The 26,202-nt window shown below is 36.3% G+C and overlaps 1 protein-coding gene across 3 annotated transcripts in view; it reads right to left on the reverse strand.

Moving 5' to 3' along the window:
- LOC121381892 (ATP-citrate synthase-like) overlaps positions 1 to 24,896 on the reverse strand; it is a 57,251-nt gene extending 32,355 nt beyond the window's left edge. For 2 of the 3 annotated variants that reach the window (XM_041511291.1, XM_041511288.1), the window contains exons 1-9: positions 24,743 to 24,896; positions 9,135 to 9,310; positions 6,751 to 6,876; positions 5,390 to 5,452; positions 4,197 to 4,295; positions 3,833 to 3,924; positions 2,795 to 2,874; positions 1,967 to 2,097; positions 406 to 524 (exon numbers count right to left, since the gene is read on the reverse strand). In XM_041511291.1, coding sequence (XP_041367225.1) covers positions 406 to 524; positions 1,967 to 2,097; positions 2,795 to 2,874; positions 3,833 to 3,924; positions 4,197 to 4,295; positions 5,390 to 5,452; positions 6,751 to 6,876; positions 9,135 to 9,284 — 860 coding nt within the window. In that variant the 5' untranslated portion in view covers positions 9,285 to 9,310; positions 24,743 to 24,896. The remainder of the gene's footprint in view (positions 1 to 405; positions 525 to 1,966; positions 2,098 to 2,794; positions 2,875 to 3,832; positions 3,925 to 4,196; positions 4,296 to 5,389; positions 5,453 to 6,750; positions 6,877 to 9,134; positions 9,311 to 24,742) is intronic. The other variant, XM_041511289.1, reaches the window with a different exon arrangement.
- Positions 24,897 to 26,202: the final 1,306 nt, after the last annotated feature.

Genomic DNA, 26,202 nt, shown 5'->3' on the forward strand with positions numbered 1-26,202 from the left:
CTGAGCCTACTGTATTAACCCTAGAATGATTGCAGATCGTGCAAACACATCACCAGTGGGTTTCATTCTGCCTCGACAGAAAGAGGAAGTGACACAGATGACCAGTTTAAAAAAAAATTGTTTTGTTTAACGACACTACTAGAGCACATTGATTTATTAATCATCAGCTATTGGATGTTATACATTTGGTAATTTTGAAATATAGACTTAAGAGAGAAAATATGCAACATTTTTCCATTAGAGGCAAGGGATCTTTTATATGCACCATCCCACAGACAGAATAGCACATACCATGGCCTTTGATATACCAGTCATGGTGCACTGGCTGAAACGAGTAAAACATTGTAACGGCTCAACGAAGCAGATTAAATATATTACAGACAATGAAAAGTGGTGATAACATACGCATATATCACTGAAGCACCTCCTCCAGCCACCATTGTCCAGATTCTGCCCTTCTTGTTGAGAATTGTCAGCTTGAGGGACGCTCCACTCTTTGCATCAAGATCGGCTATGTAGGCCTCCTTCAAAACAGTAATACATCATGCTATATTTAATTCCACTAATTAACTATAAAAATACCATAGATAGCAATGTGAAAATATATAAATGCACACTAAAGCCAATGTATTATTAAATGAATTTGGAAAAACATTTCCTGTACTACATTTTAGAGCTCTGGGCCAAATTTCACGTACGCGTAAATCTACGACTAAAACACAATTCTTATTACTTTCATAGTACAACAAATATAATTTTAAGTACACATATTTCATTTTCTTTTGTCATTAAAATGCTCTATCTTCTGAAATCATGTAATTTTCTGCGTGAAATAGATGCCTAACACGTGTAAATGTGTGACGACGTAAACTTACGATGTTTAGTGAAACTGGTCCCAGGTTTGTGCAGAGGAACATATAAAAAGATTTTAAGGATATTTCTTAAGATTGTTCTTTCCAACTGTAACATTACCTACTAACAGTTGTACATGTATACATACATCCAACTTCCGTTCATCTTTGTAGTAGTGTTAGTATAAAGTGCTCCAACTGGCAGTAGATAGTGGGAATTTCCCTATTAGCTCAGTTGGTAAAGTTCTGAATTCTCGCACTGAGAGTCCATAGTTCGAATCCCCTCAGCAGAGGTTGATTTTTCTGTTATATGTTTACAAACAAGTAACAAACATTCAAGCACTTTTTAAGCATAAAAATCCGCATTTAATCTGAAGGACTTTTTAAGATCTGTGTAAACCTTGGAGCCATTTCAGAAATGGGCATTCTTGTGAAAATAACCAGAAATATAGTCCATTGCATCAGCTACTGCAGTTATATCAGTTCCAGCTTCAAATTAAAATTATTTATAAATTCTTATTTTATTACAAATTAATTACAGCATTTATTTTTTGGCATTACACTTGTTGAATATAATCACACATTTCAAAATATCTTGAACACTGCACTGGGGGGGGGGGGGGGGGGGGGGGGGGGGGGGGGGGGTTGGGGGGTGAGGGGTGAGGAGCAGGACACTGGCTGGAGGTAGTATTTTTTTTAACGCAATACAATGTTTGTTTTGTTTAACTATACTACTTGAGTACATTGATTAGTTATTATCTATTGGATGTTAAAACATTTGGCAATTCTGATAGTCTTCAAAGGAAACCTGCTATATTCTTTCATTAGCAGAAAGGGATCTTTTATATGCACTTTCCCACAGACAGGACATCACATACCACTGGCTGGGATGGGAGAAAAAACCGCAATAAGATAATAGGTCTACTGAGAAGTTTCGATCCTCCAACATTTACACCTCAAATGAGCGCTCTACCAACTAAGCTAGATCCCACCCACTTTAGAAACCAATACCTCACCTTGAAAGATTCCATGAACTGCCTTGCCATATACACAAATGTACGATGATTTTAGAAATGGTCTTTATTTCACTTCCCAAACACTGCCCGCCCACCTACCTCTGGTAGCAGATCTCTGCCAAATGGAGGAGGAAATTGAATGTCTCCCCACTTGGACTTGCACAGGTACTCCGCACACTGATCTATCTTAGCAGCCATGTCCAACACATATATCTTCGACCCGGTCACAACTGAAAGAGAGAAAGTGATTAAAACCAGTTTTAGTACAAACAAAAGGTGTGCTACTAGACATAATTTAACCACTCTTCTTACTATCCTGTTCGTTGGAAAACGCATATATATATATAAAAAAAAAAATTTGTTTTGCTTAATGACACCACTAAAGCACATTGATTTATCAATCATCGGCCATTAAATGTCAAACATTTGGTAATTTTGACATATACATTGTAGTCTTAGAGAGGAAACCTGCTACATTTTTCAATTAGTAGCAAGGGATCTTTTATAGGCACCATCCGACAGACATTTGATATACCAGTCATGGTGCACTGGCTGAAAGGAAAAATAGCCAAAGGGCCCGCCAACAGAAAGCATAATTTACCAACGTTTAATGACCTACCATAATTATAGGTTTTTAATTTAGTGTGTCATTGTGACCTTGACATACACAACCATTATAATACTGACTATCTGTTTGGACATCATAGGTTATTCACGTAGACCCTTCAAATATATGTGTATTGTACTCTTATGACCACTGGTCATCATAAAATGCTATAAAGATATTTTGCTGTATTTTTCTTCATCTGTACACTTTTTCACCACCACTGTCACATATTCTAGCCAACTGTTTTAATTGAAAGTTGGAATAGTCTCATTCCTGTCTGTACAACATATTGCAGGATAACTCAGCCTGCAAATACTTACCCAATGGGTTGATCTCGAGATATGTGAAATGCAGTTCTTTGTAGACACCATACAATGCCACAATAAACTTCTGAAGTGCTCTAAAAACAAAAAAGTATCATATTAATTATTAACTGTTATTATGTTATGTGATACAAGTTAAGCAGAGGACATAAACAATTAGTCCAATAATAATAAATTAAATACAATGTAGCTCCATGCATTAACTGGAATCTTTAACAAGATCAGAATTTGTACCCATCAATATTTTTCAGTCATATCATTACATATATCAAAATATTAATAGTCAGTAATATACAGCAAGTCATTTAATGGATTCTGATACAACTTTGGATATTCTACAGGGCTAAAAATTCATGCTAAATTCAGGATTTGAGCAAGTATTCAAAAATATTTTACATACTTTTTCAGTGGCAAAGCCTAGGGGATGTCTTTATTTACAACAGCAAGAACATCTTTTTATTGCACATACTGATGACATAATAGTGGACCCATTGTAAATTAATTTAACCTGGAAATCGCTAGAGGTAGTACTACACCAAATAACTGCCACCTGGGTCAAAGTTCGAGGTGCACCAAACTTTTGATAGAGAAGTGAATGCCACAAGTCCTGTGATTGTTGACAAATGTGAGTGTTGGTTGTAAAAAAAAACCTTTCATCTGGGCAAAAACTGTATGCAATTTTATTTCATCTAGTACCACTGTGTCAAGTAGCCTTGTGCTTGAAACATGTATAGATACCTGTAAAAAAAGTACTCAAATTTTGTGCGGAACTAGGGTAGTCATAGATGCTACCCATTATCTCAGAAATGAGCAGCTTGACTCCCATTTTTTTCCAATTCACTTTAAGGGTGAGGGGTGGTTGTATTTATATCCGTGGCGTTTATATTGATTGATACTCTGCAGATAGGAGTTTTAGCCACATATGTTACTATTGTCGTCTATGGGATTTGATTTGGTAGTATACACCCTAGAATGACTGCATGTATTATAATGAATATCATTGTTGTTTTTTCTATTCCCATTACAAATACTCACTCCTTGGAATTTGCTGGTGCTTTAGACAATAATTTCGATGTGACAGCACCTGAATCGAGTTCCTCGCCCACCGGGATATCCAGTTTGACTGCCTGAAATAAAATGTGAAATTGACTGGATCCATTTTTCTTTGAACATTTGTTTTTAACGAGACCTCAGCATATATTTAACAGCTATTTGGTATCGGGGAGAGAGACAAAAAAATGGGGATAGAGAGAGAGAGGGGGGGGGGGGGGGAGCGAGAGAGAGAGAGAGAGAGAGAGAGAGAGAGAGAGAGAGAGAGAGAGAGAGAGAGAGAGAGAGAGAGAGAGAGAGAGAGAGAGAGAGGTCTGTTTGTAAATTCAGCTGTTGGTGTCATATTTACCTTGCTGTCCACATCACCAATGTCAATTCCACCTTCGTGGTAAAACAGAATAATGTCTGCATAGCGATGTGAGTAGATACACACATAGAACTCTTCCTCCTGGAGATAGAAATTTGATACCATATCAGACATAACCATGACAACAGCAAAATTGTAACAGTGTGAGATGAAAATTTATTGTTTACAGTTTACAAGAGAGGTGGCAGGAATCGAAATTCTTACACACCCGTTGGTGACAACACCATGTGTTATTATTGATAACACATGGGTTGTTAACACACGTACGTGTGTGTACATGTGTTAACAATTTCAAGACATACAACTGGCTGCTCATAGGTGATGACCAGGTCACCAGTGCCATGCAGCAAATGAAAAACAACACGGTGGAAATAGATTACACTGTGATGTATAGTTAACCTGACAATCATGTGTCTGTGATGCGTAAGTTTGCTACAAGTGCAATGGCTGTAAATAACTTTTAGTCAAAAAAGATGTAAAAATTTGCTTAAAACCTGGTTTTTGAGGATATGTAAGAAATAGAATAATACATTCGTGTCCATTAGATACCATTTATCTCATAGTCATAACTCGTTGTTTAAAAATGTATAAAACTCGCTTTCAATCATTAGATACATTTTAAAACAGCTTGTGAGATAAATGGTATCAAACTGCCACTCATGTATTATTCTCTCTTTATTAAACACAAAGTAAAGACAAACTATTTTCTTTCCACAGGTATTTTGGGAAAACACTGCTTCCACATATACATAAACACCCACCCCCATTTGCTACAATTTCTAGGATGTTCCTAAGATATGGAAATGTAATTATTTAATACATCATTTTAAATACTTCAAAAGAAGTCAAATTAAATAGTAAAATTATTAAAATTCAGGGCTCGAACTTACTGACAGCATCGATGACAACTGCTGTCATTGAGATATAAATTGCAATAGGTAGAAACAATTACATTATGTACCAGTATTTAACATTTTTAACATTTCAAATATGGCTACATACAGCAAAATAACCTTTTAGTCATGTTTATTAGTGCAAAAATCACTTTTTAAAAACTAACGTAGCCATGCTCAAAATTGCTTTCAGTGGGTCATTTCACACACATCAATTTAAAGAAAATATTGCTGTGGGTAACAAATTCTTAATTTTGAGCCATGAAATTGCATATACAATACCTGTTTATGTGGCACGAATGGCTCAATGACAAAATGCTTTAAACGACCAGTGGCTGCTCCAATCTACAAAAAACACACAAACATTTTATTAAAAAAATATTCTTCTATAAATGTTCTTTGGTACACACTTACATGTACATATCAGTTGCAGATTAAACAATGTCTAAGCTGTTGTTAAACATTTCTTTTATATACGTTTAGATTGGAATTCTTAAAGGGACAGACTCTACTTTTTAAACACTAAGGTATATTTTTCACCTAGATCCTTGTTTCAAACCTGTAAAAATGGACACTAAGTTTGGTTAATTTACAAAACCTATAACAAATTTGGATACAACAGAGTGAAACAAGAGTCTGTGAGATTGAAATACCCTTTAAAATAGACTAAATCGCGACTACATAACTGTTACTTCTCAGATGCGCATGCGTTTTTAAAAATATGAAAAATGCATTTTGTGATATTAGAAACACCAGGATGACCAGAAACACTTTGGTTGTATGGAAATGGATAATCTAAACAATAAAATATAAGTAATGTTTGATTTCAGTGATCATAAACGGCTCTAATAGTGAAAAATATGTCTTAGTGTTTAAAAACTAGGCTCTGTCCCTTTAACATAATGACCTTCCTATTTTTATAAAATACTCATTACAAACTTTACTTGCATGTCGTCATCTTAATATTATTTTACTACAATAAAGTTAGTTTGTTTTACTTGACGACACCACTAGAGCACATTGATTTATCATCGGTTATTGGATGTTAAACATTTGGTAATTTTGACATATAGTCTTAGAGGAAATCCACTAAATTTTTCCCTTAGGAGGAAGGGTTCTTTTATATGCACCATCCCACAGACAGGATAGCACATGCCACACCCTTTGATATACCAATCATGCTAATTGGCTGGAACGAGAAATAGCCAAATGGGTCACTGACAAGGATCGATCTTAGACCGACAATGCATCAGGTGAGTGCTTTACCACTGAATTATGTCCCATCCCTTACGACAATAAAATATAAGTACATGTATATAATTATAACAAGACTTTTAAGGTTGTTCAGATTATATCACAACATAAATAAAACTCAAGAATGTGATTTTGGTTTTCCTTTATGGTGAAAAACAATTATGATACAAAGTCTTTGGGACTGCTCTGTAAGTATTATTATAAAATTTTACTGAAAATATTTTTTCTTTAAAAAAATTAGTTTACCCAATCATTGTAGCCTATTTGACCGAATAACCCAGTCTTTGTATGACATTTGCAATTATCAACTATTGGATGTGACATAATCACTGCCGTAAGCCAAACACATTTGAGCACATCAAAGCTTTATGTAACTTTAATGTGCCTACTGTGAAATTTTTCCCCAGTTTGTTAGCCAGCCACTCCTTCACTCCTTTGAGATCAACTCCAGCTTTAATAAGTCCTAGCTTGCCACGCCGTTTTATAAGCTGATCTGGTTTCACCACCAACTTCTGCTGAAAAGAATCAACAACTTGGGTTAGAAACAATTTTAAGACAATCAGATCATTTAAGAGCTGCTTAAGGTGGGTTCATACAGTGCGACTTGTCATAACAACAGACTTACTGAGATTATTTACATGTAGATCATGAACTCGAGGAAAACTTTGACAACTCTCTCCTTTCAGAAATACTTAACCTGATTTTTCACATCATATACACCCATTTCCACACTGTAAAGCCCACTTGGTCCATCCCCTCCAAGATCCAAAGTTTAAAGTTTATTTGTTTTGTTTAACGATACCACTAGAGCACACTGATTTATTAATCATCGGCTACTGGATGTCAAAACATTTGGTAATTTTGACAGTCATAGAGAGGAAACCCGCTATATTTTTCCATTGAGTAGCAAGGGATCTTTTATATGCACCATCCCAGACAGGATAGCACATACCACTGCCTTTGATATACCAGTTGTGATGTACTGGCTGGAACGATCTTAAACAGACCACGCATCATGCGTGCATTTTAGCACTGGGCTATTTTTCCACCCCTCCAACATCCAAAAGGCTATATCTTTCCACTGTGTAGTTCTGTCACTTTGCTTAAAAGTGGGAAATTATACATATGAGGGATCAGGTCAAACTGTAGTACCTGACTCTTAACTGCAGAGGTACATATTTTTCTGTTTCGCATAAAATGTATTTTGAGTCTTACCAGAATGACAAGAAAAACACTGGATTTACCCAAATTGACACCAAAGCAATAACTTGTAAATAATGTGTAAATTTACAGGAAAAAGCTGTAATAACCAAAATTATTATTCACACAGTTCAAGATATTCAAGGAAATATAACCAGTATGACCCACATGTGTCATAATGACGTAATTTTGTGAAGTGGTGTCATAATTTACTGCGGCTTCCCCAGTCTTAGATCTATGTAAATGCTTTTCAAAATGACGTCATTTTGGAAAATGATGTTGTTTCTTTATAATTATGTTTGAAACGTTTTGACATGATCCTAGCTTGTCATTCATAAAAATAATATTTTGGATAATGTGGATAATGTGGATAATAAAGAAATTATTACACTCGCTTGTGAATCTTACTGATTTTACAAAACTCGTGTCAGGATTCATGTACCGGTATTACTCTCACTCTAGCTTGGGTAATACAATATTCTTGACACTCGTTTCGTAAAATCAGTATGACACACAAGCTCGTATAATAATCTCTATATACATGCATGTTACACTTCCTCTGTGCAGGCAGCAATTTTTGGTCATTATTAATTGCTGCTACCACTGCCTATTTTTCAGGCTTACAATTTTAAACCTCTCTGCATTCAATAAATAATATTTATATTAATTATAACCACCTACTTTTATCAAACTGTCTTCTATTTTAAAGATACATGTAATAAACCTGCTACCAAATATCTAAAATAAGTGGCTTTAATGTATGAAAAGAAATACAGTTTTCATGAATGAAACAGATTATAATCTTTCTATTCATATAACAGTACTATGGGAGGAAGGAGAGTGTCCACTGATAATAGTTTAAAAACTGTTCGTATATACACATACATGTAGTGGGTCTGTATGATTTTTTTGTTAAAGCAAACTGCCCCTTCCTACCCCTAATGAATATGCATTACATAATTCATTGATTAATTACAAGTAATATGCTGCTTTATACTTTACACAAACTGTATGAAACATATTTGCATATTAGGTATTTACATTAACCTGGTGTTACATTTCAATTGCAGGGCTCGAAACGGCCTGTGGCCAGGTCTCCAAATGCGACCAAGGTCTTCTTTGGGCGACTTTAATATTAAAAAATAATGACGTTAGTCGCCCAAATAATATTATCTTCTTTAGAGCTATAACATATGAGCCACTTTGTATTCCACATTAAAATTGTACTCTTGGTTCGCTTACCATAATTTGCCAACATACATTATTATTTTTGGGGGCCACCATATTTTTTGGCGAGTTTCGAACACTGAACTGGCTGCTTGCCACAGCTTCATGTATAATTGTACACTTATTATAATTATAGTCATTGTGGTACATTCAAAATTATATTCACTACACAAATTGTATTAGATTACAAGGAACGTTAAGTTTTCAAAAGCTTGATTTGCAATATTTCTAGTCAATTAAAAATTGGTTAGCAACAGTCTACGGTTAAATGTTTTAAAATTGTATACTGATCTCTGAATCTTGCGATGTTATACTGAACAAAATGTTGCCTGGATTACAAATGTACCTCCGACAGTAACCAGGGGTTTTCCTGACACAAGGTCTCCCAGTTGACCCCTTCCTCCACCTCAGCAATGTTGTTCTTAACCGCCTCACCATGGAGAAACTTATTGAGGAGCTGCTTCCCGGTGATCTCGTGTATAGCCTTCGCAGACATGACTCTCTGTAGTGCTAGTCTTTAAACTGTAAAACACAAAACAAACATGCAGTCTAAAATGAAGCAAGTTTCTTTAGAATGATACCTCTTGACTCGACTAGGAGTTTAACGTGTCCATATACCTCTATGGTTTCAAACACGCCTATCGGACCAGGGCTAGCTTTGCCACTCGCCAAATTCACCAATTGCAAATTTTGACAGCAATCGGCGAATTTTATTTTAATTTGACAAAAAAATATTGTTTATAATTTATATTTTTGTGGAAAATAGCTCTAGGTATTGCATTTTTTAGATAATTTGGCGAAATTTTCTGATCATCCAGAGCTATCCCTGCTATCCCGAGTTCTGGCCTCCGATAAGATCAGGGGTCTGACTTGGGACAGGAATGGTACCTCCAAACACTCTGTCTAAAGCCGTTGAACAAAAAAATCTAACCAACTGCTGCCATATATGGGAGAAGCTGTTACATAAGTACATTGTAGGTGTCAGCCTGTTGGCCAATCCCAAAACCGTTTATGTTAATGGTAATAAAATATGTTTAATCCCCATGTATTAATTACCATCACACTGCTTTCACGCCATACGTCATCAGTAAAATAAAAGTGTTTTGTTGTACATGCATGATAGCACATACCACAATACTTTAATACATTACTAGTAATGGAATGCCAAAATGTAAATTTCCAAAAGAAGTAATTCGAGGATTGAGTGTGGGGTTCCGGTACATAATCTAGATTATGGTAGACCAGAAGCGGTCAGGCCCTTTATAAGGGCCCTATGAGCAACCTAGGGAGACACCACGGTATCGTAGAGGTCTAAAATTAACGAGCTACTCTCGATTCACTAATATCAAAACCTATATTAGCTCGGCCATTTACCTTTCGACCGACCATTCAAAATTGCACCAAATTCCCTCGATCAAAATTGTGCACCCTTTTCTCTTTGGCATTTAACTGCTCCATTCAAATTCCATAGCACCACCACCACCCCCACCCGCCTGCTACCGATTTGATCGGGCTGCTGGTGCTCCCTTGCACCTGCCAGTGCAGGCTGTCCCTCCTCTCCCCTCCCCCCACCTTTCTTGTCATGGATGGAGGAGCCGGCCAAGGCCGGCTCTTGTGCCCACGACAGGAGTGTGCTACAACAGCTTGTTCTGAATGTGCACATAAAACCCTATGACATGATTATGGTAGCCCCACTCCCATGGCTAGTAATATTCAATGTTGGGCTAGTAAATAACTACTATTGCCATGCCCAACGGCTAGTGAAAACAAAATTGTCAAATGTTGCAGTTAAGTCTATTTTGTAAACATGAATATCTTGTTAGTGTTTTTAATCTTTATCTCCCTCTATAGGTGACATATCTGATTATTACTATTATTAAGTAAAATTGTATTAGCTTAAAGTAAAGTAGGACTAGTGAATTTTTATTCATGGCTAGTAAATTTTAAAAATCAATGATCCCATTGCTAGTGGATTAAAAATAATTCTAAAAGGCCTGCATAAGCGCTTATTATAAACTGACAAACAACAATCAGCTCCAAATAAACAAATAATTTTTAAAACCCTGTCATTGCAAATCAGAAAGTTGCCTCATGCATCAACAAGAGGTTACTTTGTTTCAGCTAAAATAGACTTTGCTTTGACATTTTCAAAATTTAAAAATACCTACACATAAACATAGTACATGTATGTATTTATTGATATTGCATGGGGAAAAAAAAAAAAGCTGAGCTGAATCAATTTTACTTCAGCTTTTGCATCAGCATTACTGAATGCTGACAAACATGAATCACAAGGGGAAAAAAGAACATTTGTGTTGCTTGACGACACCACTAGAGCACACTGATTTATTAATCATCGGCTATTGGATGTCAAACATTCGGTAATTTTGACATAGTCTTAGAGTGGAAACCCGCTACATTTTTCCATTAGCAGCAAGGGATCTTTTATATGCACCATCCCACAGACAGGATAGCACATACCACAGCCTTTGATATACCAGCCGTGGTGCACTGGGTGGAACAAGAAATGGCCCAATAGGCCCACCAATGGGGATCAATCCGAAACCAACCGCAATCCCACCTACTGAATGACAAAGGCTGCAAACCCCAAACTATCACCTGAAACAGTAACCGGCCTCAGTGGCGTAGTGGTTAAGCCATCGGACTACAGGCTGGTAGGTACAGGGTTCGCAGCCCGGTACCGGCTCCAACCCAGAGCGAGTTCTTAAGGGCTCAATGGGTAGGTGTAAGGCCACTACACCCTCTTCTCTCTCACTAACCACTAACCCACTGTCCTGGACAGACAGCCCAGATAGCTGATGTGTGTGCCCAGGACAGCATGCTTGAACCTTAATTGGATTTAAGCACGAAAATAAGTTGAAATGAAATGAAATGAAACAGTAACAACATGCAGCTCATTTGGGAAGCAGACCACACAGCTGTATAGAACTGCATGTATTAACCAAGCAACAATTCAATTTCAATACAAGACCCTGCCATAGTTCAATGCATTATGCTGCTTTTAACAGAGTAGTACATAATGTCCAACACATGTTAATTTCCCTGATTATACACAGCAAGTCCATGCTTATAATGTCCAACACATGTTAATTTCCCTGATTATACACAGCAAGTCCATGTTTATAATGTCCAACACATGTTAATTTCCCTGATTATACGTAGCAAGTCCATGCTTATAATGTCCAACACATGTTAATTTCCCTGATTATACACAGCAAGTCCATGTTTATAATGTCCAACACATGTTAATTTCCCTGATTATACGCAGCAAGTCCATGTTTATAATGTCCAACACATGTTAATTTCCCTGATTATACGCAGCAAGTCCATGTTTATAATGTCCTGTCCTACTGAAAATAAATGAAGCAAATCAATTTGGCTAATATTATTATGCAGTATTGCAAAAATTCAATAAGTGTGAAGGAAACCATTAAGGACTTGATTCATGGAAAATCGACAAATATCAATCAATACAACATGCAATGAACAAATTACAGTCCAAGAGAAAACGGCTGAATGAGATCATTGACAAGCAAACAAGGGCAGGCGTTTAGATAACAGCTAAACTAAAAAGTAAATATATGATAAACTGTTTGTTAAGTTCGTTATTTGTAAGTTAATTAAAGATTATATGACTTGTCAGAAGTGCATGTAACCAAGGGGTTATATAGACATGTACTGAAAAAACAGTTGGTTTCTTTACAGACACCACCAAGGTAGTGATCAACTATATGTGTAATCATCGGCTACTGGATGTTAACCATTTGATACTTCTGACAGTCTTCACAAAAAAACATGCTACATTTTGTCATTAGTAGCAAATACAACACATACCATGTGGCCTTTGATATACAAGTTTGTGGACAATGTCTGGGACATGATTTTTTTTTTTTTTTTTAACGGATTCACCGAGGTGGTTCAATCCTGAACTAAGTCCCACCCTTCATATGCTGATTATCATTATTATTTGCGACATCACCCAAGCAGTGCTCTGTAGTGCATATATCAAAGAAAGTGATATGTGCTACATGTAATCAGGCACATGTGCAGGGACACAGCTTCGGAGGTTGCCCCCACCCCCCACCCCTCACACACACACTCAAGCACGAGACAGCATGCCTGGACCCCCATAATACTTTGCTTGCCACAGTCCAGACCCTCCCCTATTCTGCAAAGAACATCAACACAATTCATTCACAAGGAACTGGTAGTAATTTTGATACATTGTAGATAAGTGACATAGATTTTTTCTATTTAATTTCTATGAATAATCAATTCTTGGTGAAACCAATGCTTAAGCTAATTAAGTGGCAACACAACTATTATATTTTTTAATGATTTAAATTTAAGCAAAGAATACATATTTGTGGGAGAATTAATTAAATTTAAGGAAAGATTTTGTTTGGGACAAATTAATTATATAATTAATATTTCTGAATTAATTTAATTTAAGGAAAGATAAAAGGTCAGGTCAGAGTGTTTTACGGGCACATTCAGAGCAAGCTGTTGTAGCGCACGCCTATCATAGGCACAGGTACCGGCCTTGGCCGGCTCCCCTGTCCAGGACAGGAAGATAATAGGTAGACAGGTTAATTTATAATGATTTATCACAAAAATATCTACAAAATTACCAAATACATGTACATGTAGGATAATTGCATCTATGATCATTCAACGTAAAAGTTAAAGCTATCTGGAAGAATCACAATAAATACCCAAACACATATGGAAGCTTACCGTGTACAGTGCACATGTATGTATGTGATTAGAAAATACAATGACTAGAACTTTTCAACATGGTACAACCAAAAAGGCAAGCTGTTACTTTTTATGAATAGCTACATGCAATTTTAGAACAGCTGTTATAATTCTAATTTACACAGCTTTTGGGCTGGAATGTCATTAAATATTCATTCACCCTACTTATATAACAAACAGATGCCTCTTTATGTCTGTATACCGGTGATAAGCATGTCACCTATTAAGAGAATATATCAATGACCACACGGATAACCAATAGATCCTTTTCCTCCACATATTTACTAAAAGTATGGATAATTCTATATCCACAAGAAAAATTAAACATTAAACATGTACCAAATGTATCTTCTAGAATAATAATATAAATATGCTTTAATAAGATAACAGGCTTTCTAATAAATAAACAAACAATTTTTTTCTTCAAAAAATCATTATCATAAACTGTATTTAAATTAAAAATGTTTTAAAAATGATGTCTTAGGAAACAACACCAATACCCATACAGGTTTCAATTTGCATTCAGTATGTGTGTGTGGGTGCATGTGTGTACTGTACTATCTGGAATGTAGGGGTTACACTGAAAAGAAATTTGTTTAAACCAAATATGTAGGATATTTGTTAGAAAATACTAAAAAAAAACAAAAAAAAAAAACATCTAACTTAAACAACATTTTACTAGCCAAATACTAAGTGTTGTAGCCACTTTGTAAAATAATTAGCAAATGGCTAATTTTGCAAAGGGAGGGAATGGTCTTGAAGGCTTATAAGTAAGAAAAACAGCCTGTCTGCACATACATGTACTAAGTATAGTCTCCACGAGTACTTACCGGTAAGTACTCAGGCACGGGTCGAGTATTATAAGACTCGAGTCCGTTCACACAACTCAAGTACCCGTACAAGGAGGAATATAATAATCGAGTGTACGTGTCACACAACTCAAGTACCCGTACAAGGAGGAATATAATAATCAACTATAATACAATGGACAATGTAGGACAACAATTTCAGCAGTAGATAATCAACGATATAAGTTACACAATAATTGTATGATCATGCACTAGTTTCGTCTTTTTAAGCAGGCCGTCTGTCCATCAACACATCTACCAGCTTCTAAACGCAATACAATGACATGATTTGGCATCCATGTTCAGCGCTGGAATTAAGATCCTTAATGCTACTTAACTTTATTCCTTAATCTCATCATCATCTAGTGTAAGAGTCATCATCATCTAGTGTAAGTGTCATCATCATCTATACGTGTCATCATCATCTAGTGTAAGTGTCATCATCATCTAGTGTAAGAGTCATCATCATCTAGTGTAAGTGTCATCATCACCTAGTGTACGTGTCATCATCACCCAGTGTAAGAGTCATCATCACCTAGTGTAAGAGTCATCATAATCGAGTGTAAGTGTCATCATCATCTAGTGTAAGAGTCATCATCATCTAGTGTAAGTGTCATCATCACCTAGTGTACGTGTCATCATCACCTAGTGTAAGAGTCATCATCACCTAGTGTAAGAGTCATCATAATCGAGTGTAAGTGTCATCATCATCTAGTGTAAGAGTCATCATCATCTAGTGTAAGAGTCATCATCATCTAGTGCAAGTGTCATCATCATCTAGTGTAAGTGTCGGGTACTCGGGTCCGGGTTGAGTTTGACCCTCGAGTACTCGAGTCCAATAATTTGGATTCATGGAAGCCCTACTACTAAGTACTGTATATTTAATTGTAATGATAAATGAAACATTGTTATCTACAAGTATTCACCTCAAGAAATAACACAGATCAATATAATAAAACCACAAATAATGTGCAAAGGTCAATACCTTCGGTTATTTTTCTTTACTTTAAGACCCAAGGACCAGTGAATATTAAACAGCATGCACTAGCATAGTTCTCTGTAAAATCTAGTATAGGTACTGCATGTAACACTGGTTATTATTTCTACAAGCACACTTAAAAATTAAAGCTCTGTGCATGTACCCATGTTAAAGCAAGAGCACAGTAACACTGTATATATGGTACTAATTTACACCAGTTCATGCATATACATGTACATCTACACTTCAAACTTAAAGCCCAGTGGACTTCAGAGGAACAGCTCAGCACTGTCAAATGTACACACAGTTAGCACACACCTAGCTTCTACATATACTTTCAAAAAACTAATTCTAAAACTAATAGCATCAGACACCAGTCCTAAATGTCAGACAGCACAAACAAATCACCTGTAAACAATATTTTTCCTTCCTTTTACAGATAAGCTTGTGCACAAATCTGTTAAACCATCAAGTCCCAGCTAGATCCCATTGCGATTGGCACATTAAACACTGTAGCAGTGATAGCAAAATCAATTGGACAGCGAAAGAATATGTACGAAGACTTCATATGGGGGCTGCTTCAAGAGATCAATACTCACCAGAAAAGCCTGATCTCGTTTATCTTCTACAATAACGGTAATGAAGCCAATACACAAAATACTGAACAATTTGCTGGGAGGAAAATATCAAATTGCTATATGCTTGATTGTTTCTCCCTAAATCACAGAGTGAAGTTTTTGGTTTAAATTAGAAAACGACTCTGATGTTTTGAAGGGCAATGCAGAAAATGCCAAATCCAATAAAAAGAAGCCGACAGCAGTGTACACGTACAAAAACAAAAATGGAAGATGTCTGATGGCAACCATGGACTCTGGCAGCCATATAAAGATGTGTATGAACAGGTTATACCATTTTCATTTTTTTATAAAGTTATTTTGTTCATAATTAATATGGGATTATCAAAATTGTAAGATGCTTGCACACTGTGTAAATAGATTAGATTCCTGTCTTATTACATCATAACACATCTTATGAAATTCGTGAATCAATAAAATCTGGCAAGTTGGTGAAAGGTAGGTCACAGTGACCTAGTAATAGTACGCGACACACTGCCATGCTAAGTTGTTCCTACATGTGAGGTTTGATGATCCTGTATTGATCTGTATGCAAGATATGGTCCAGGCAAGAAAAGTGAACAGACAGACGGACAGATGTATGAACAGACAACACCATACCATAATATGACCCATCATAGATGGGCGTATAAAAATGGGTAATTGAATTTGCCATTAATGTCAAATTTGATCTGTAACAGTAAATGATAAAGTTATGTACTAAATTTTGAAGCTCAATATATTATTAGAATACACAGAAAGAGTCAAAAGGTAAATGTTTTTCAGAAATCAGACTTGGGCTATCCAAAAAATTGTGCTTCAACTAAGTGGACATAAATTATAATCATGAACACACACACACATTGAAGCATTACAAAATAAAATAGACTGGAAAATTATGTGTGGGACAGACTGAAAGACAGACACAAAACCTGTATCACCTCTGTGGACTATTAAAATACTACTAAGGGGACTAATAAAACAAATAGTCAACAGTGTATCTTAGAATTCCTGTAAACATCAGAAAAACCAAGAACACATTATATATATATATATATATATATATATATATATATATATATATATATATATGTACATACAGTTCAATCCCGTTGGCTCAAACCCTGTCGGTGCTCGAGAAAGTGTTCGACCCATCGGGCAGTTCAACCCAACCACTCGGTCAACAACGTGTAAGTGTAACTCGGGAGTTCATTTTTGGTTCAAGCATAGCTGTGTATTTGACCTTTCCGAGTTCAACCCAATGAGATTCTACTGTATATATAAATGAATATTATAAGCCAGAAACTGTAACAGGTTTAACTATAGAAGACTCAAGTATACTGTACAAATTGTCCTAAAAGGAGTATGCACCTTTAATATCGATTTGAGTGTCTGTACACAGCGTAGTTTGCAAGCAAGCACATTGTTAAAGTATGCATACTATATGTATGATACATTTATGTACATCAGTTCACATACCAATGTAAACACCAAATATCAATACCATCGATCCTGTGATGCAAATGGCAATCGGCAAACTTAATTTCCCATGAGAATTGATTTAACAAACCACCACTGCAGTCCAAAACCAGACGTCTACAAAGAAGAGTCACGCTATGACATTATGGCCCTAGATCTTAAATTTGCTAAACTGCCGTGTCCCAGATCCAGTGTTTAGCAAATACTGACTGGCGAAGAGAGTAAATTATAACCCTCACAGTCACAATGAAGGTCTCTTTTTTTCTGAGAAGATTGATGATGTATAATGTTACTCAGTCACTCTGTTGACCATGCACTATTGCATCTAGACAATATACAGATATGTAAAATTTAAAGTTTGTAAATGTAATAGAAGCTGTAACATTCATGGTGATTTACAAACCACTATCATATCATGGGCATGTGGTCTAGACTTCAGGGGTTAGAGGTTCATATATGAGCATAGCGGATCCTTTTGTCTATACATACATTATCCATGGACAACTACATGTATATGTATATACTGCATAGCTGTAAAAACTATTTTAGCCCCAGCCTATGTCCATTGTCCCTGCATATATATATATATATATATATATATATATATATATATATATATATATATATATATATATTGATCTGCACAAGAGTCCAAAAGACATGAATCACTGTCGGGCGCTTATTGTCTATAATACAGGGTCCCATGCATTTCATCTGTATGCCCACAAATGACTGTCAGGTCAGATGTTGGAAATTAATGTGCTTGTATCAATTTAATGTTAAAGCATGCTTGTTGTGAGCACAAACTGTGACCATGCAGGGCCAGAAATTGTGCTCAGGAGAGGGGCTTTAGCTGTAGGAGGACTGCCACTTAATAGCATGCACCAACTGTGTCCATGCAGGGCCAGACATTGTGCTCAGGAGAGGGGCTTTAGCTGTAGGAGGACTGCCACTTAATAGCATGCACCAACTGTGACCATGCATGGCCAGACATTGTGCTCAGGAGAGGGGCTTTAGCTGTAGGAGGACTGCCACTTAATAGCATGCACCAACTGACAGACTTCAGGATGCAGGGGCGAGGCGTAGCCCAGTAATACAGCGCTCACTTGATGTACGGTCGGTTTGGGATCGATCCCCCTATTTCTCACTCCAGCCAGTGCACCACGACTGGTACATCAAAGGTCATTGTATGTGCTATCCTGTCTATGGGATGGTGCACATAATAGATCCCTTGCTGCTAATCGAAAAGAGTAGCCCATGAAGTGGCGACAGCGGGTTTCCTCTCTCAATATCTGTGTGGTCCTTAACCATATGTCTGATGCCATATAACCGTAAATAAAATGTGTTGAGTGCGTCATTAAATAAAACATTTCCTTCCTTCCTTCCAAGATGCACACCTCCATTTATTTCTCCCCTGCGCGTGCTGTAACCTCACCGTGGTGCAGGGGTGTAACATTTTCTTTGAGAATGGCCAATACAGCACAAAATTGAAGTTTTGAGTAAAATTCAGTATCCGTAAAATTCTGTGATATTTGTGTTTTTGCACAGTTCTTTACACTGTTCTTTACACTGTTTTTGTTTAAACCTTGAATTTTTATATTGATGTTGATCATCACTTTATTTATTTGCATTACCATAGTTTTGACACCCAATAGCCGATGTATTTTTCGTGTTGGGGTGTCGTTAAACATTCATTCATTCCATTCATTTCTGTATTATTGTTAACTTATTTTCATGCTTTATCATATTAAGGTTCAAGTATGCTGTCCTGGGTACACACATCTGTAATTTGGGCTGTCTGTTAAGGACAGTGAGTTAGTGGTTAGTTGTATGTGGTTAATGGTCAGTGATAGAGATGTCAGTGTAGTGGCCTTACACCTACCAAATGGGAGCCAGTATCGGGATGCGAACCCAGTACCTACCAGTCTTAAACCTGATACTTTAACCATTACACCACCAAGGCTGGTTCTTTTGCATGCATTTCAATACAATTTTTATGTTAGAATATATGACCCCTAAACTTTGAGTTATTGCCAATTAAAGTACGATACCACCTGATTTTGCTGTTATATAACTTTCAAGTACATGTATACAGTAACAAAGCTCCCCCCAACAGACTTTTTAACGACCGACCAATTACATATTCATAAAATATTATTGGTTATATATATAAATGTGTTTCTGATACAAACCGTATATGTTTTGTATATTCAATGTGTTACTTATTGTCCTAATATTAGCACCATCCCACAGACAAGATAGCACATACTACAGTCTGTTTTTTTAAATATCCCACTGCCCCCTTTCCTTTTTACTCATTTGAATTCCATTTCATTTCTTCCTGACCTGGCAACTCCTATCTTTCAGCTTCTTTCGCTGTCCACCTCCACATCCCAGATCTTGTTTCACTTGTGGCTATACGTGCCACACACCTGTCATTCCCCATCAGCTTTTAGCTGTGGGCTTAGTCTGACCACTTCGGAGAGTGTTCAGTAGTTACTTCTGGCATTGTTAAGAGGCACTTGTAACCATCTGCTCTACTCCCCTACTAATGGCAGTAGTTAGTTAGTGCCGTGGGTCAGACCAGCTATATTAGCGGTAGAGGACAAAATGCCAGGTGGGTGCAGGCAAGTTCACAGAGACTGCACCCGTGGAGGAAGTTGAAACAGGTTTGTAATGGTGTGGACAGCTCAGAAGACAGAATTGGAGGAAACTGACAGAAAGGGTCGAAACAGATTGAAATTGTGGGAGGAATTGGAAAGTGTTTTATATTAAGATAATGAGAATAGTAGGGTGATAGATGAGAAAGATGAATGTAGTGTGAGCTATCTTTGACAGGATTTGAACCACTGTCGTCAGCTTGATTGTCCAGCATCTCATCCACTATAGACCACCAAAATGGCTGCTATGTAGCAAAGTTTTTCGCACGTGCGCCAAGTGCTAATGCATGCACCAGCCATATAAATACTTTTTTAAAACTATGTGACCTGTTTTGGTGAGTGAAACATTTAGTGGTACTATGCAGCTTACAGCTAGAACTTTCTGAAACAATAATGCATGCACCAGCCATATAAATACTGTTTTAAAACTATGTGACCTGTTTTGGTGAGTGAAACATTTAGTGGTACTATGCAGCTTACAGCTAGAACTTTCTGAAACAATAACTGTTTTATCATAACATGCATCTTGTACAACGTGTAGTTATAATAATTTATAAAAGTTATTTTAAATATTTTAATGCAAATTTACAAAAATATAATTACATGGACCATATATTTTAAGCAAGACTATCTGTAAAGGGAGTTTTGCCAGTAGATCCTGTGACAATCATGTTATTTCAATAACAAGATAGCAGTACAGCTGAGGACTGACACAAAATATTTTTTAAAGTGAAATTTTCTTTCAAATTACAGACCAATTTGAAAATCATTGGAAAAAAGTATTAAGAAATGTCCAGTGTCTATCAGTAAGTTAAGTTCAAAATTAATTTTGCTTTTTGTTTTTTGCTCGTTTTAACTTCATTTTTATAAACATTTTGTTAATTTCCCCACACAAAAGTCAACAATTCCAACATTCTCCAAAGGTATGTAGGCCAACTGTTGCTCACAATCAAAGCATCCACTGACACGCGGCCTCACTAAAACAGGTCGGCCTCACTGAAACAGGTTAGCCTCACCGAAACAGGGAAACATATGATCAGGGTTCATACACTTCAAAAGGTTTCATTTTCCAACACTTTTAAGCACTAATTTGGTTCATTTTCCAGGACTTTTTTTTTTTTTTTTACATTTTGTCCGGGAGTTTAAATACATTACTTGGAATTAAGGAATATTTGTTTAAAGACTGCCCAGCAAATTGTTTTTTCAGCAGTTGGTATGTCTCAAAACACATATGGTCTACAGGAAATAGGCCTACATGCACCCTACCTATCTAGTGACATCATGTTACCCCATGTTTGAAATATACCGGAATTAGTAGTATACCCATTTCTGAAGTGTAGTCCCGTTACCAACAATTTACTTTAAACAAAACTAACTAATAATATTGTAATTGTTTGTTTAGTTCATTGGTATCTTCATTGAATTGCCTTGACATGTGGCTACTGTTTGACATGTGAATTCAGTCGCCGTTTCGGACTGGAGATCACAAGAATGTCAACTACATGCCTAGGCCTACTGCTGAATTTTCACAACCTTTGCAAGACAAAAGGCAGACCTTCGTTTTTGATGGGCACGAGCGCTATCACGGCTGTGAACCCCCGTCAACTCAATCTGACGGGCGCAAAATAATGTGCCCCTAAATTTAACAAATCACGATTGTATATTTTTTTTTAACTTTTTCCATTCTGTTCATAATGAACTTCCTAGAATACTTTTTATAAATTGAAACATGATTTGTTGGGTATCTTTACACTGAGCCAATAAGCTAGGAGTTCACTTATTATTAAGATCTTGTCGGTTTTGTTTTGTTTAATTTTGTACAATGCAGGTAATGATTGTGAAATTTAATTTACACTGTCATCGTTTTGATCACATACAGAAAAAATAATTGGTGCATTGTCCAATAATTCAATGATGTATGTAATGTTTATACATGTCGATATTGCAGTAAACGCATACACCAACAAAACACTAATTTAGTAAAGCAGGTTTTGTTTTCGTTAATAGCATAGCGAAGTACTCGCAGACATTTCTATTTTCTGTTTCAAAATACTGCTATGTGATTTAAAGCCAAGGACATTGACCTTGGTAGTGAGATTTCTAGTACATGTGATCAGATGACGGGCACCTGAAACAAACATACACCGATTTTAATTTCAACTCAGTAATTCGAATTTACCGAGTGTAAAGCATGTATATTTTAAAATTAAATTTACATTATTGTGGGGTTTTTTTTTTTGGGGGGGGGGGGGGGGGGTTGATGGGTTGCTATGATTAGAGTTAGTAGTATAATAAATGACATGTTAACTACAGTACACCAATAATGAAAGTTAATCCTGTTTGTAAAAATACAGGGCCGTAGCTAGAATTTTCTGGGTGTTTTTTTTTTGGGGGGGGGGGGGGGGGGCGGGGGCAACTGAGTAGTTAAGTCTAAAACTCCTTAACGGTTAAGAAGATAATTTTCTTTAAGTTTCTATGTCCAACCCCACCCCCCATCGACATTAATATCATATGCAGTTAGTATTATGAAAACAACTTATATTTTAAAGTACAGTGCAATAGTACCACATTTCTAAACGCTGTCTTAATACATTAAATAATGAAAAAAATATTTTAAAATAATAATAATAAAAAAATATATATATATATCGCCTTCTCCAAATTCCTGGTCAGTCACCCGTGAACGCATGTTGCCAAGCATGTGGCCTATGTTTTGACAAGGCGACTTTGATAGTCGGCGAGATCAAGGAGAAGTTTGGGCTCACTTCGCCTGGTTGCGTGAGCCCTGTATATTATGATATCATGATAAATGTGATAACCCTGTGTCATGTGGTTGTTGCACTTTTTATTTCTTTTTAGTTTAAATGATTTACAAATAAATAGGACTACTGACATTACATTTTGTAAGTTTTATTACACATTTTACAGTTAGAAAGAAAGAAAGAAAGGTTTTATTTAACGACACACTCAACACATTTTATTTACAGTTATATGGCGTCAGACATATGGTTAAGGACCACACAGATTTTGTGAGGAAATCCGCTGTCGCCACTTCATGGGCTACTCTTTCCGATTAGCAGCAAGGGATCTTTTATTTGCACTTCCCACAGGCAGGATAGCACAAACCATTGCTTTTGTTGAACCAGTTATGGATCACTGGTCGGTGCAAGTGGTTTACACCAACCCATTGAGCCTTGCGGAGCACTCACTCAGGGTTTGGAGGCGGTATCTGGATTAAAAATCACATGCCTCGACTGGGATCCGAACCCAGTACCTACCAGCCTAAAGACTGATGGCCTAACCACGACACCACCGAGGCAAGTTTTTATAGTTAGAATTCTTAATAACAATACCATAGTTGTTACAATGTCAATTCATGTTCAGTTCACAGGTTTGTGTCTATGGAGAAATCATATCATTATCATTTTGCGATGAAGACTAAAATTAGTGTAAATAAAACAATAAGCACAAACAAATCAGTTTCAATTCTTTATTCAAATGATAGGCATTACGTTCATACCTGCGAATAGTTTGTAAAATATAAATTTTTTAATGAATTGATTCTAAATTAACACAATTTATATACTCAAAATTATTTACAATTGTTATGAATGGATTATGAATACTATTCACTACAATAGAAGCACAAAAATGTAGCATAACTTTTGCAGATCGAATATAATAATTGAAAACACATTCTAACAACAGGGGTCTTAAAAATCGTAAAAATTAAATTCTTTGGCCTTGTTGATCTGGCATGTGTGAGGTCATGTGACACGCACCAAAAGTTAATTATCTTTCTCCATTTTAAGTCAATTTCTACGAATCATGTGGACCCGATATCGGTAATTTTAAGGAATAAATAAAAACGACTTAGTAAAATTAATGGTTTTAGGGGTTTGTAAAGGTTTGTATTTAGATATTGACTTTTCTCAACCTTATTGTTTATAAAACTTTTCCTGAACTGTGAAGAAAAACCTCATAAATGAACGACATGCCGATGACAACAAATCGGATGTTGATTGTGCGAACCGTGCACGAGAAAACAAAGTGAACGGAATTTGAAGCATAACGCAGTTAGGGACGTTGACCATATACATTAAAGTTTAAGGAACCAAGTTTAATACATTATAGCATTAAATTGGGATTCATTAATTTTGTATTGATTTCAAACTAATCTTTAAAAAAAAAAAAAAAAAATATAGAACTTGTAAATTAACTGTGAAAAGGCAGCTTAAAACTTAAAAATACACTTTTGTCGTCTGCTTTTCTGGAATGGAACACTTTTGATAGACAGCAACATGAACATTAGAAATTTAAATTTATTAAAAATAAAAGAGAAAATTATTGCGCATTTGTCTTTCTGTAAAAGAAAAATAATAGTTAATACCAATGTCACACTAATAATTTTCCTTAGTGTCATTGAGACGAAATATGTCAAAAATAAGAAAATTCTCGAGTGTCAGTGTCACAGGACCATCATCACCGTCGGCGTCAAGAATTGAACCTCGAGTTGAGAACGATATATTGATTGAATGATTCATTGCAAGCTCTGTTCAGTGAATTATATTGTTATAGGCGAATGAATGACTTACCTATCACAAAATTAACTGTTTCTTAGAATGTGTGTGTGTGCTTTTCAAAGGACCTAACATCCGCAATGACAGGGAAGACAAACTCTCCAAATCTCACGCCACATTGATCAACAAACACACGCGATCCGGCTCGTGCACTGGTATCCTGGATTTTCCCGGTAAATTCAATATACAGCGAATCAATTTCAAGCACCAGTGTACTATGGTGCCATACTCCTTGACCTTTGATGTTACCTGAGAGTATTCCACGCGGTCAGGTTACCGGATATGTACTACAGAATCATAGACATGGATTTAGGTACAATACACCGTACCTAGTGGACCTTATTAGTCATGTTAGTTGTCACGTTGTATAATAAATAAAATTGTTAGGCCCAAAGTATTTGCACGCGCTCTTCCCCCATCCCCTGATTTTGACAGGGTGGACAATGCCTCCTAGGAAACGTTTGTTGGCGGATATATCTCCCCATGAAAAATCCTTGGTATGACAAAACCACCCCAACCGCATCAAATGTACAATTAGGGGGAAATAAAATTCCCTGTCAATTTTACAAGGTGCGTCTACAGAGGGTGTTTGGTTGAGGGGTCGTATCCCCAAATTGCTACCTTTTTTTTCCTTCTTTTTCGGGGAGCATGGCCTTACCCCCTCCCCCCAAAAAGAAAGAAGAACTTTACTCACTAGTCAAGATCCTCCGCACCATTGTCAGCCACAGCCTGACATAACCCCCTATAGTTTTTGTTTAATGACACTACTAGAGCACACTGACAGGGCTTCTAGAATTTTTATAAAATCCACTAGCCATTGGATCAGTGTTTTAAAAAGTTTACTAGCCACAATTAAATATTCACTAGCCCTACTTTTCTTTAAGTTAAAAGTTTACTAAATAATAGTAATAATCATATTCGGGTCATTCTCACAATACCTGCTAACCACGCGTACAAGACTATATGCAAAGGTAGAATAAAAAAAATAATACGAAAAAAACTTATTTATTAGAATTATTATGATTATATTCTTCCGTGCGTCTGTCTATAACAAGATCGCATTCGTGAGCCATTTCACAGATTTTTGACGTTTTTGCCAGCCTAAATTCTAAACATGCGCCTGTAACAAATCACGGTCAGGTGATTTCTAATTTTTAAAACTACTTATCGTGTTATGTTTGTTTGGGCTTAGGTTCTGAGTCCTTGCAACCTATATGAACTTAACAAAAGAGGAAACATTTATTGGTAGTAACTTTTATCAGTGCGTCTACCATTACAGGCCTTGGGTGAGAATTCCGGATGTAGGCTACTCCGTATGACGTAAGCAAATAATGTTTGATACTTTCTAACCTTACATCCCCCTTTCTCTAATTTTAAAGCTTAAAACTATTCTCTTCTTTCCCAAGCAACACCCTAACATTTGCTTTAGTGTTTAAATGAGAAACTGGATAACTAATGAAACTTCAAAGAAAAAC

The sequence above is a fragment of the Gigantopelta aegis genome, chromosome 9 (genome assembly GCF_016097555.1).
Source record: "Gigantopelta aegis isolate Gae_Host chromosome 9, Gae_host_genome, whole genome shotgun sequence".
NCBI lineage: Eukaryota > Metazoa > Mollusca > Gastropoda > Neomphalida > Peltospiridae > Gigantopelta > Gigantopelta aegis.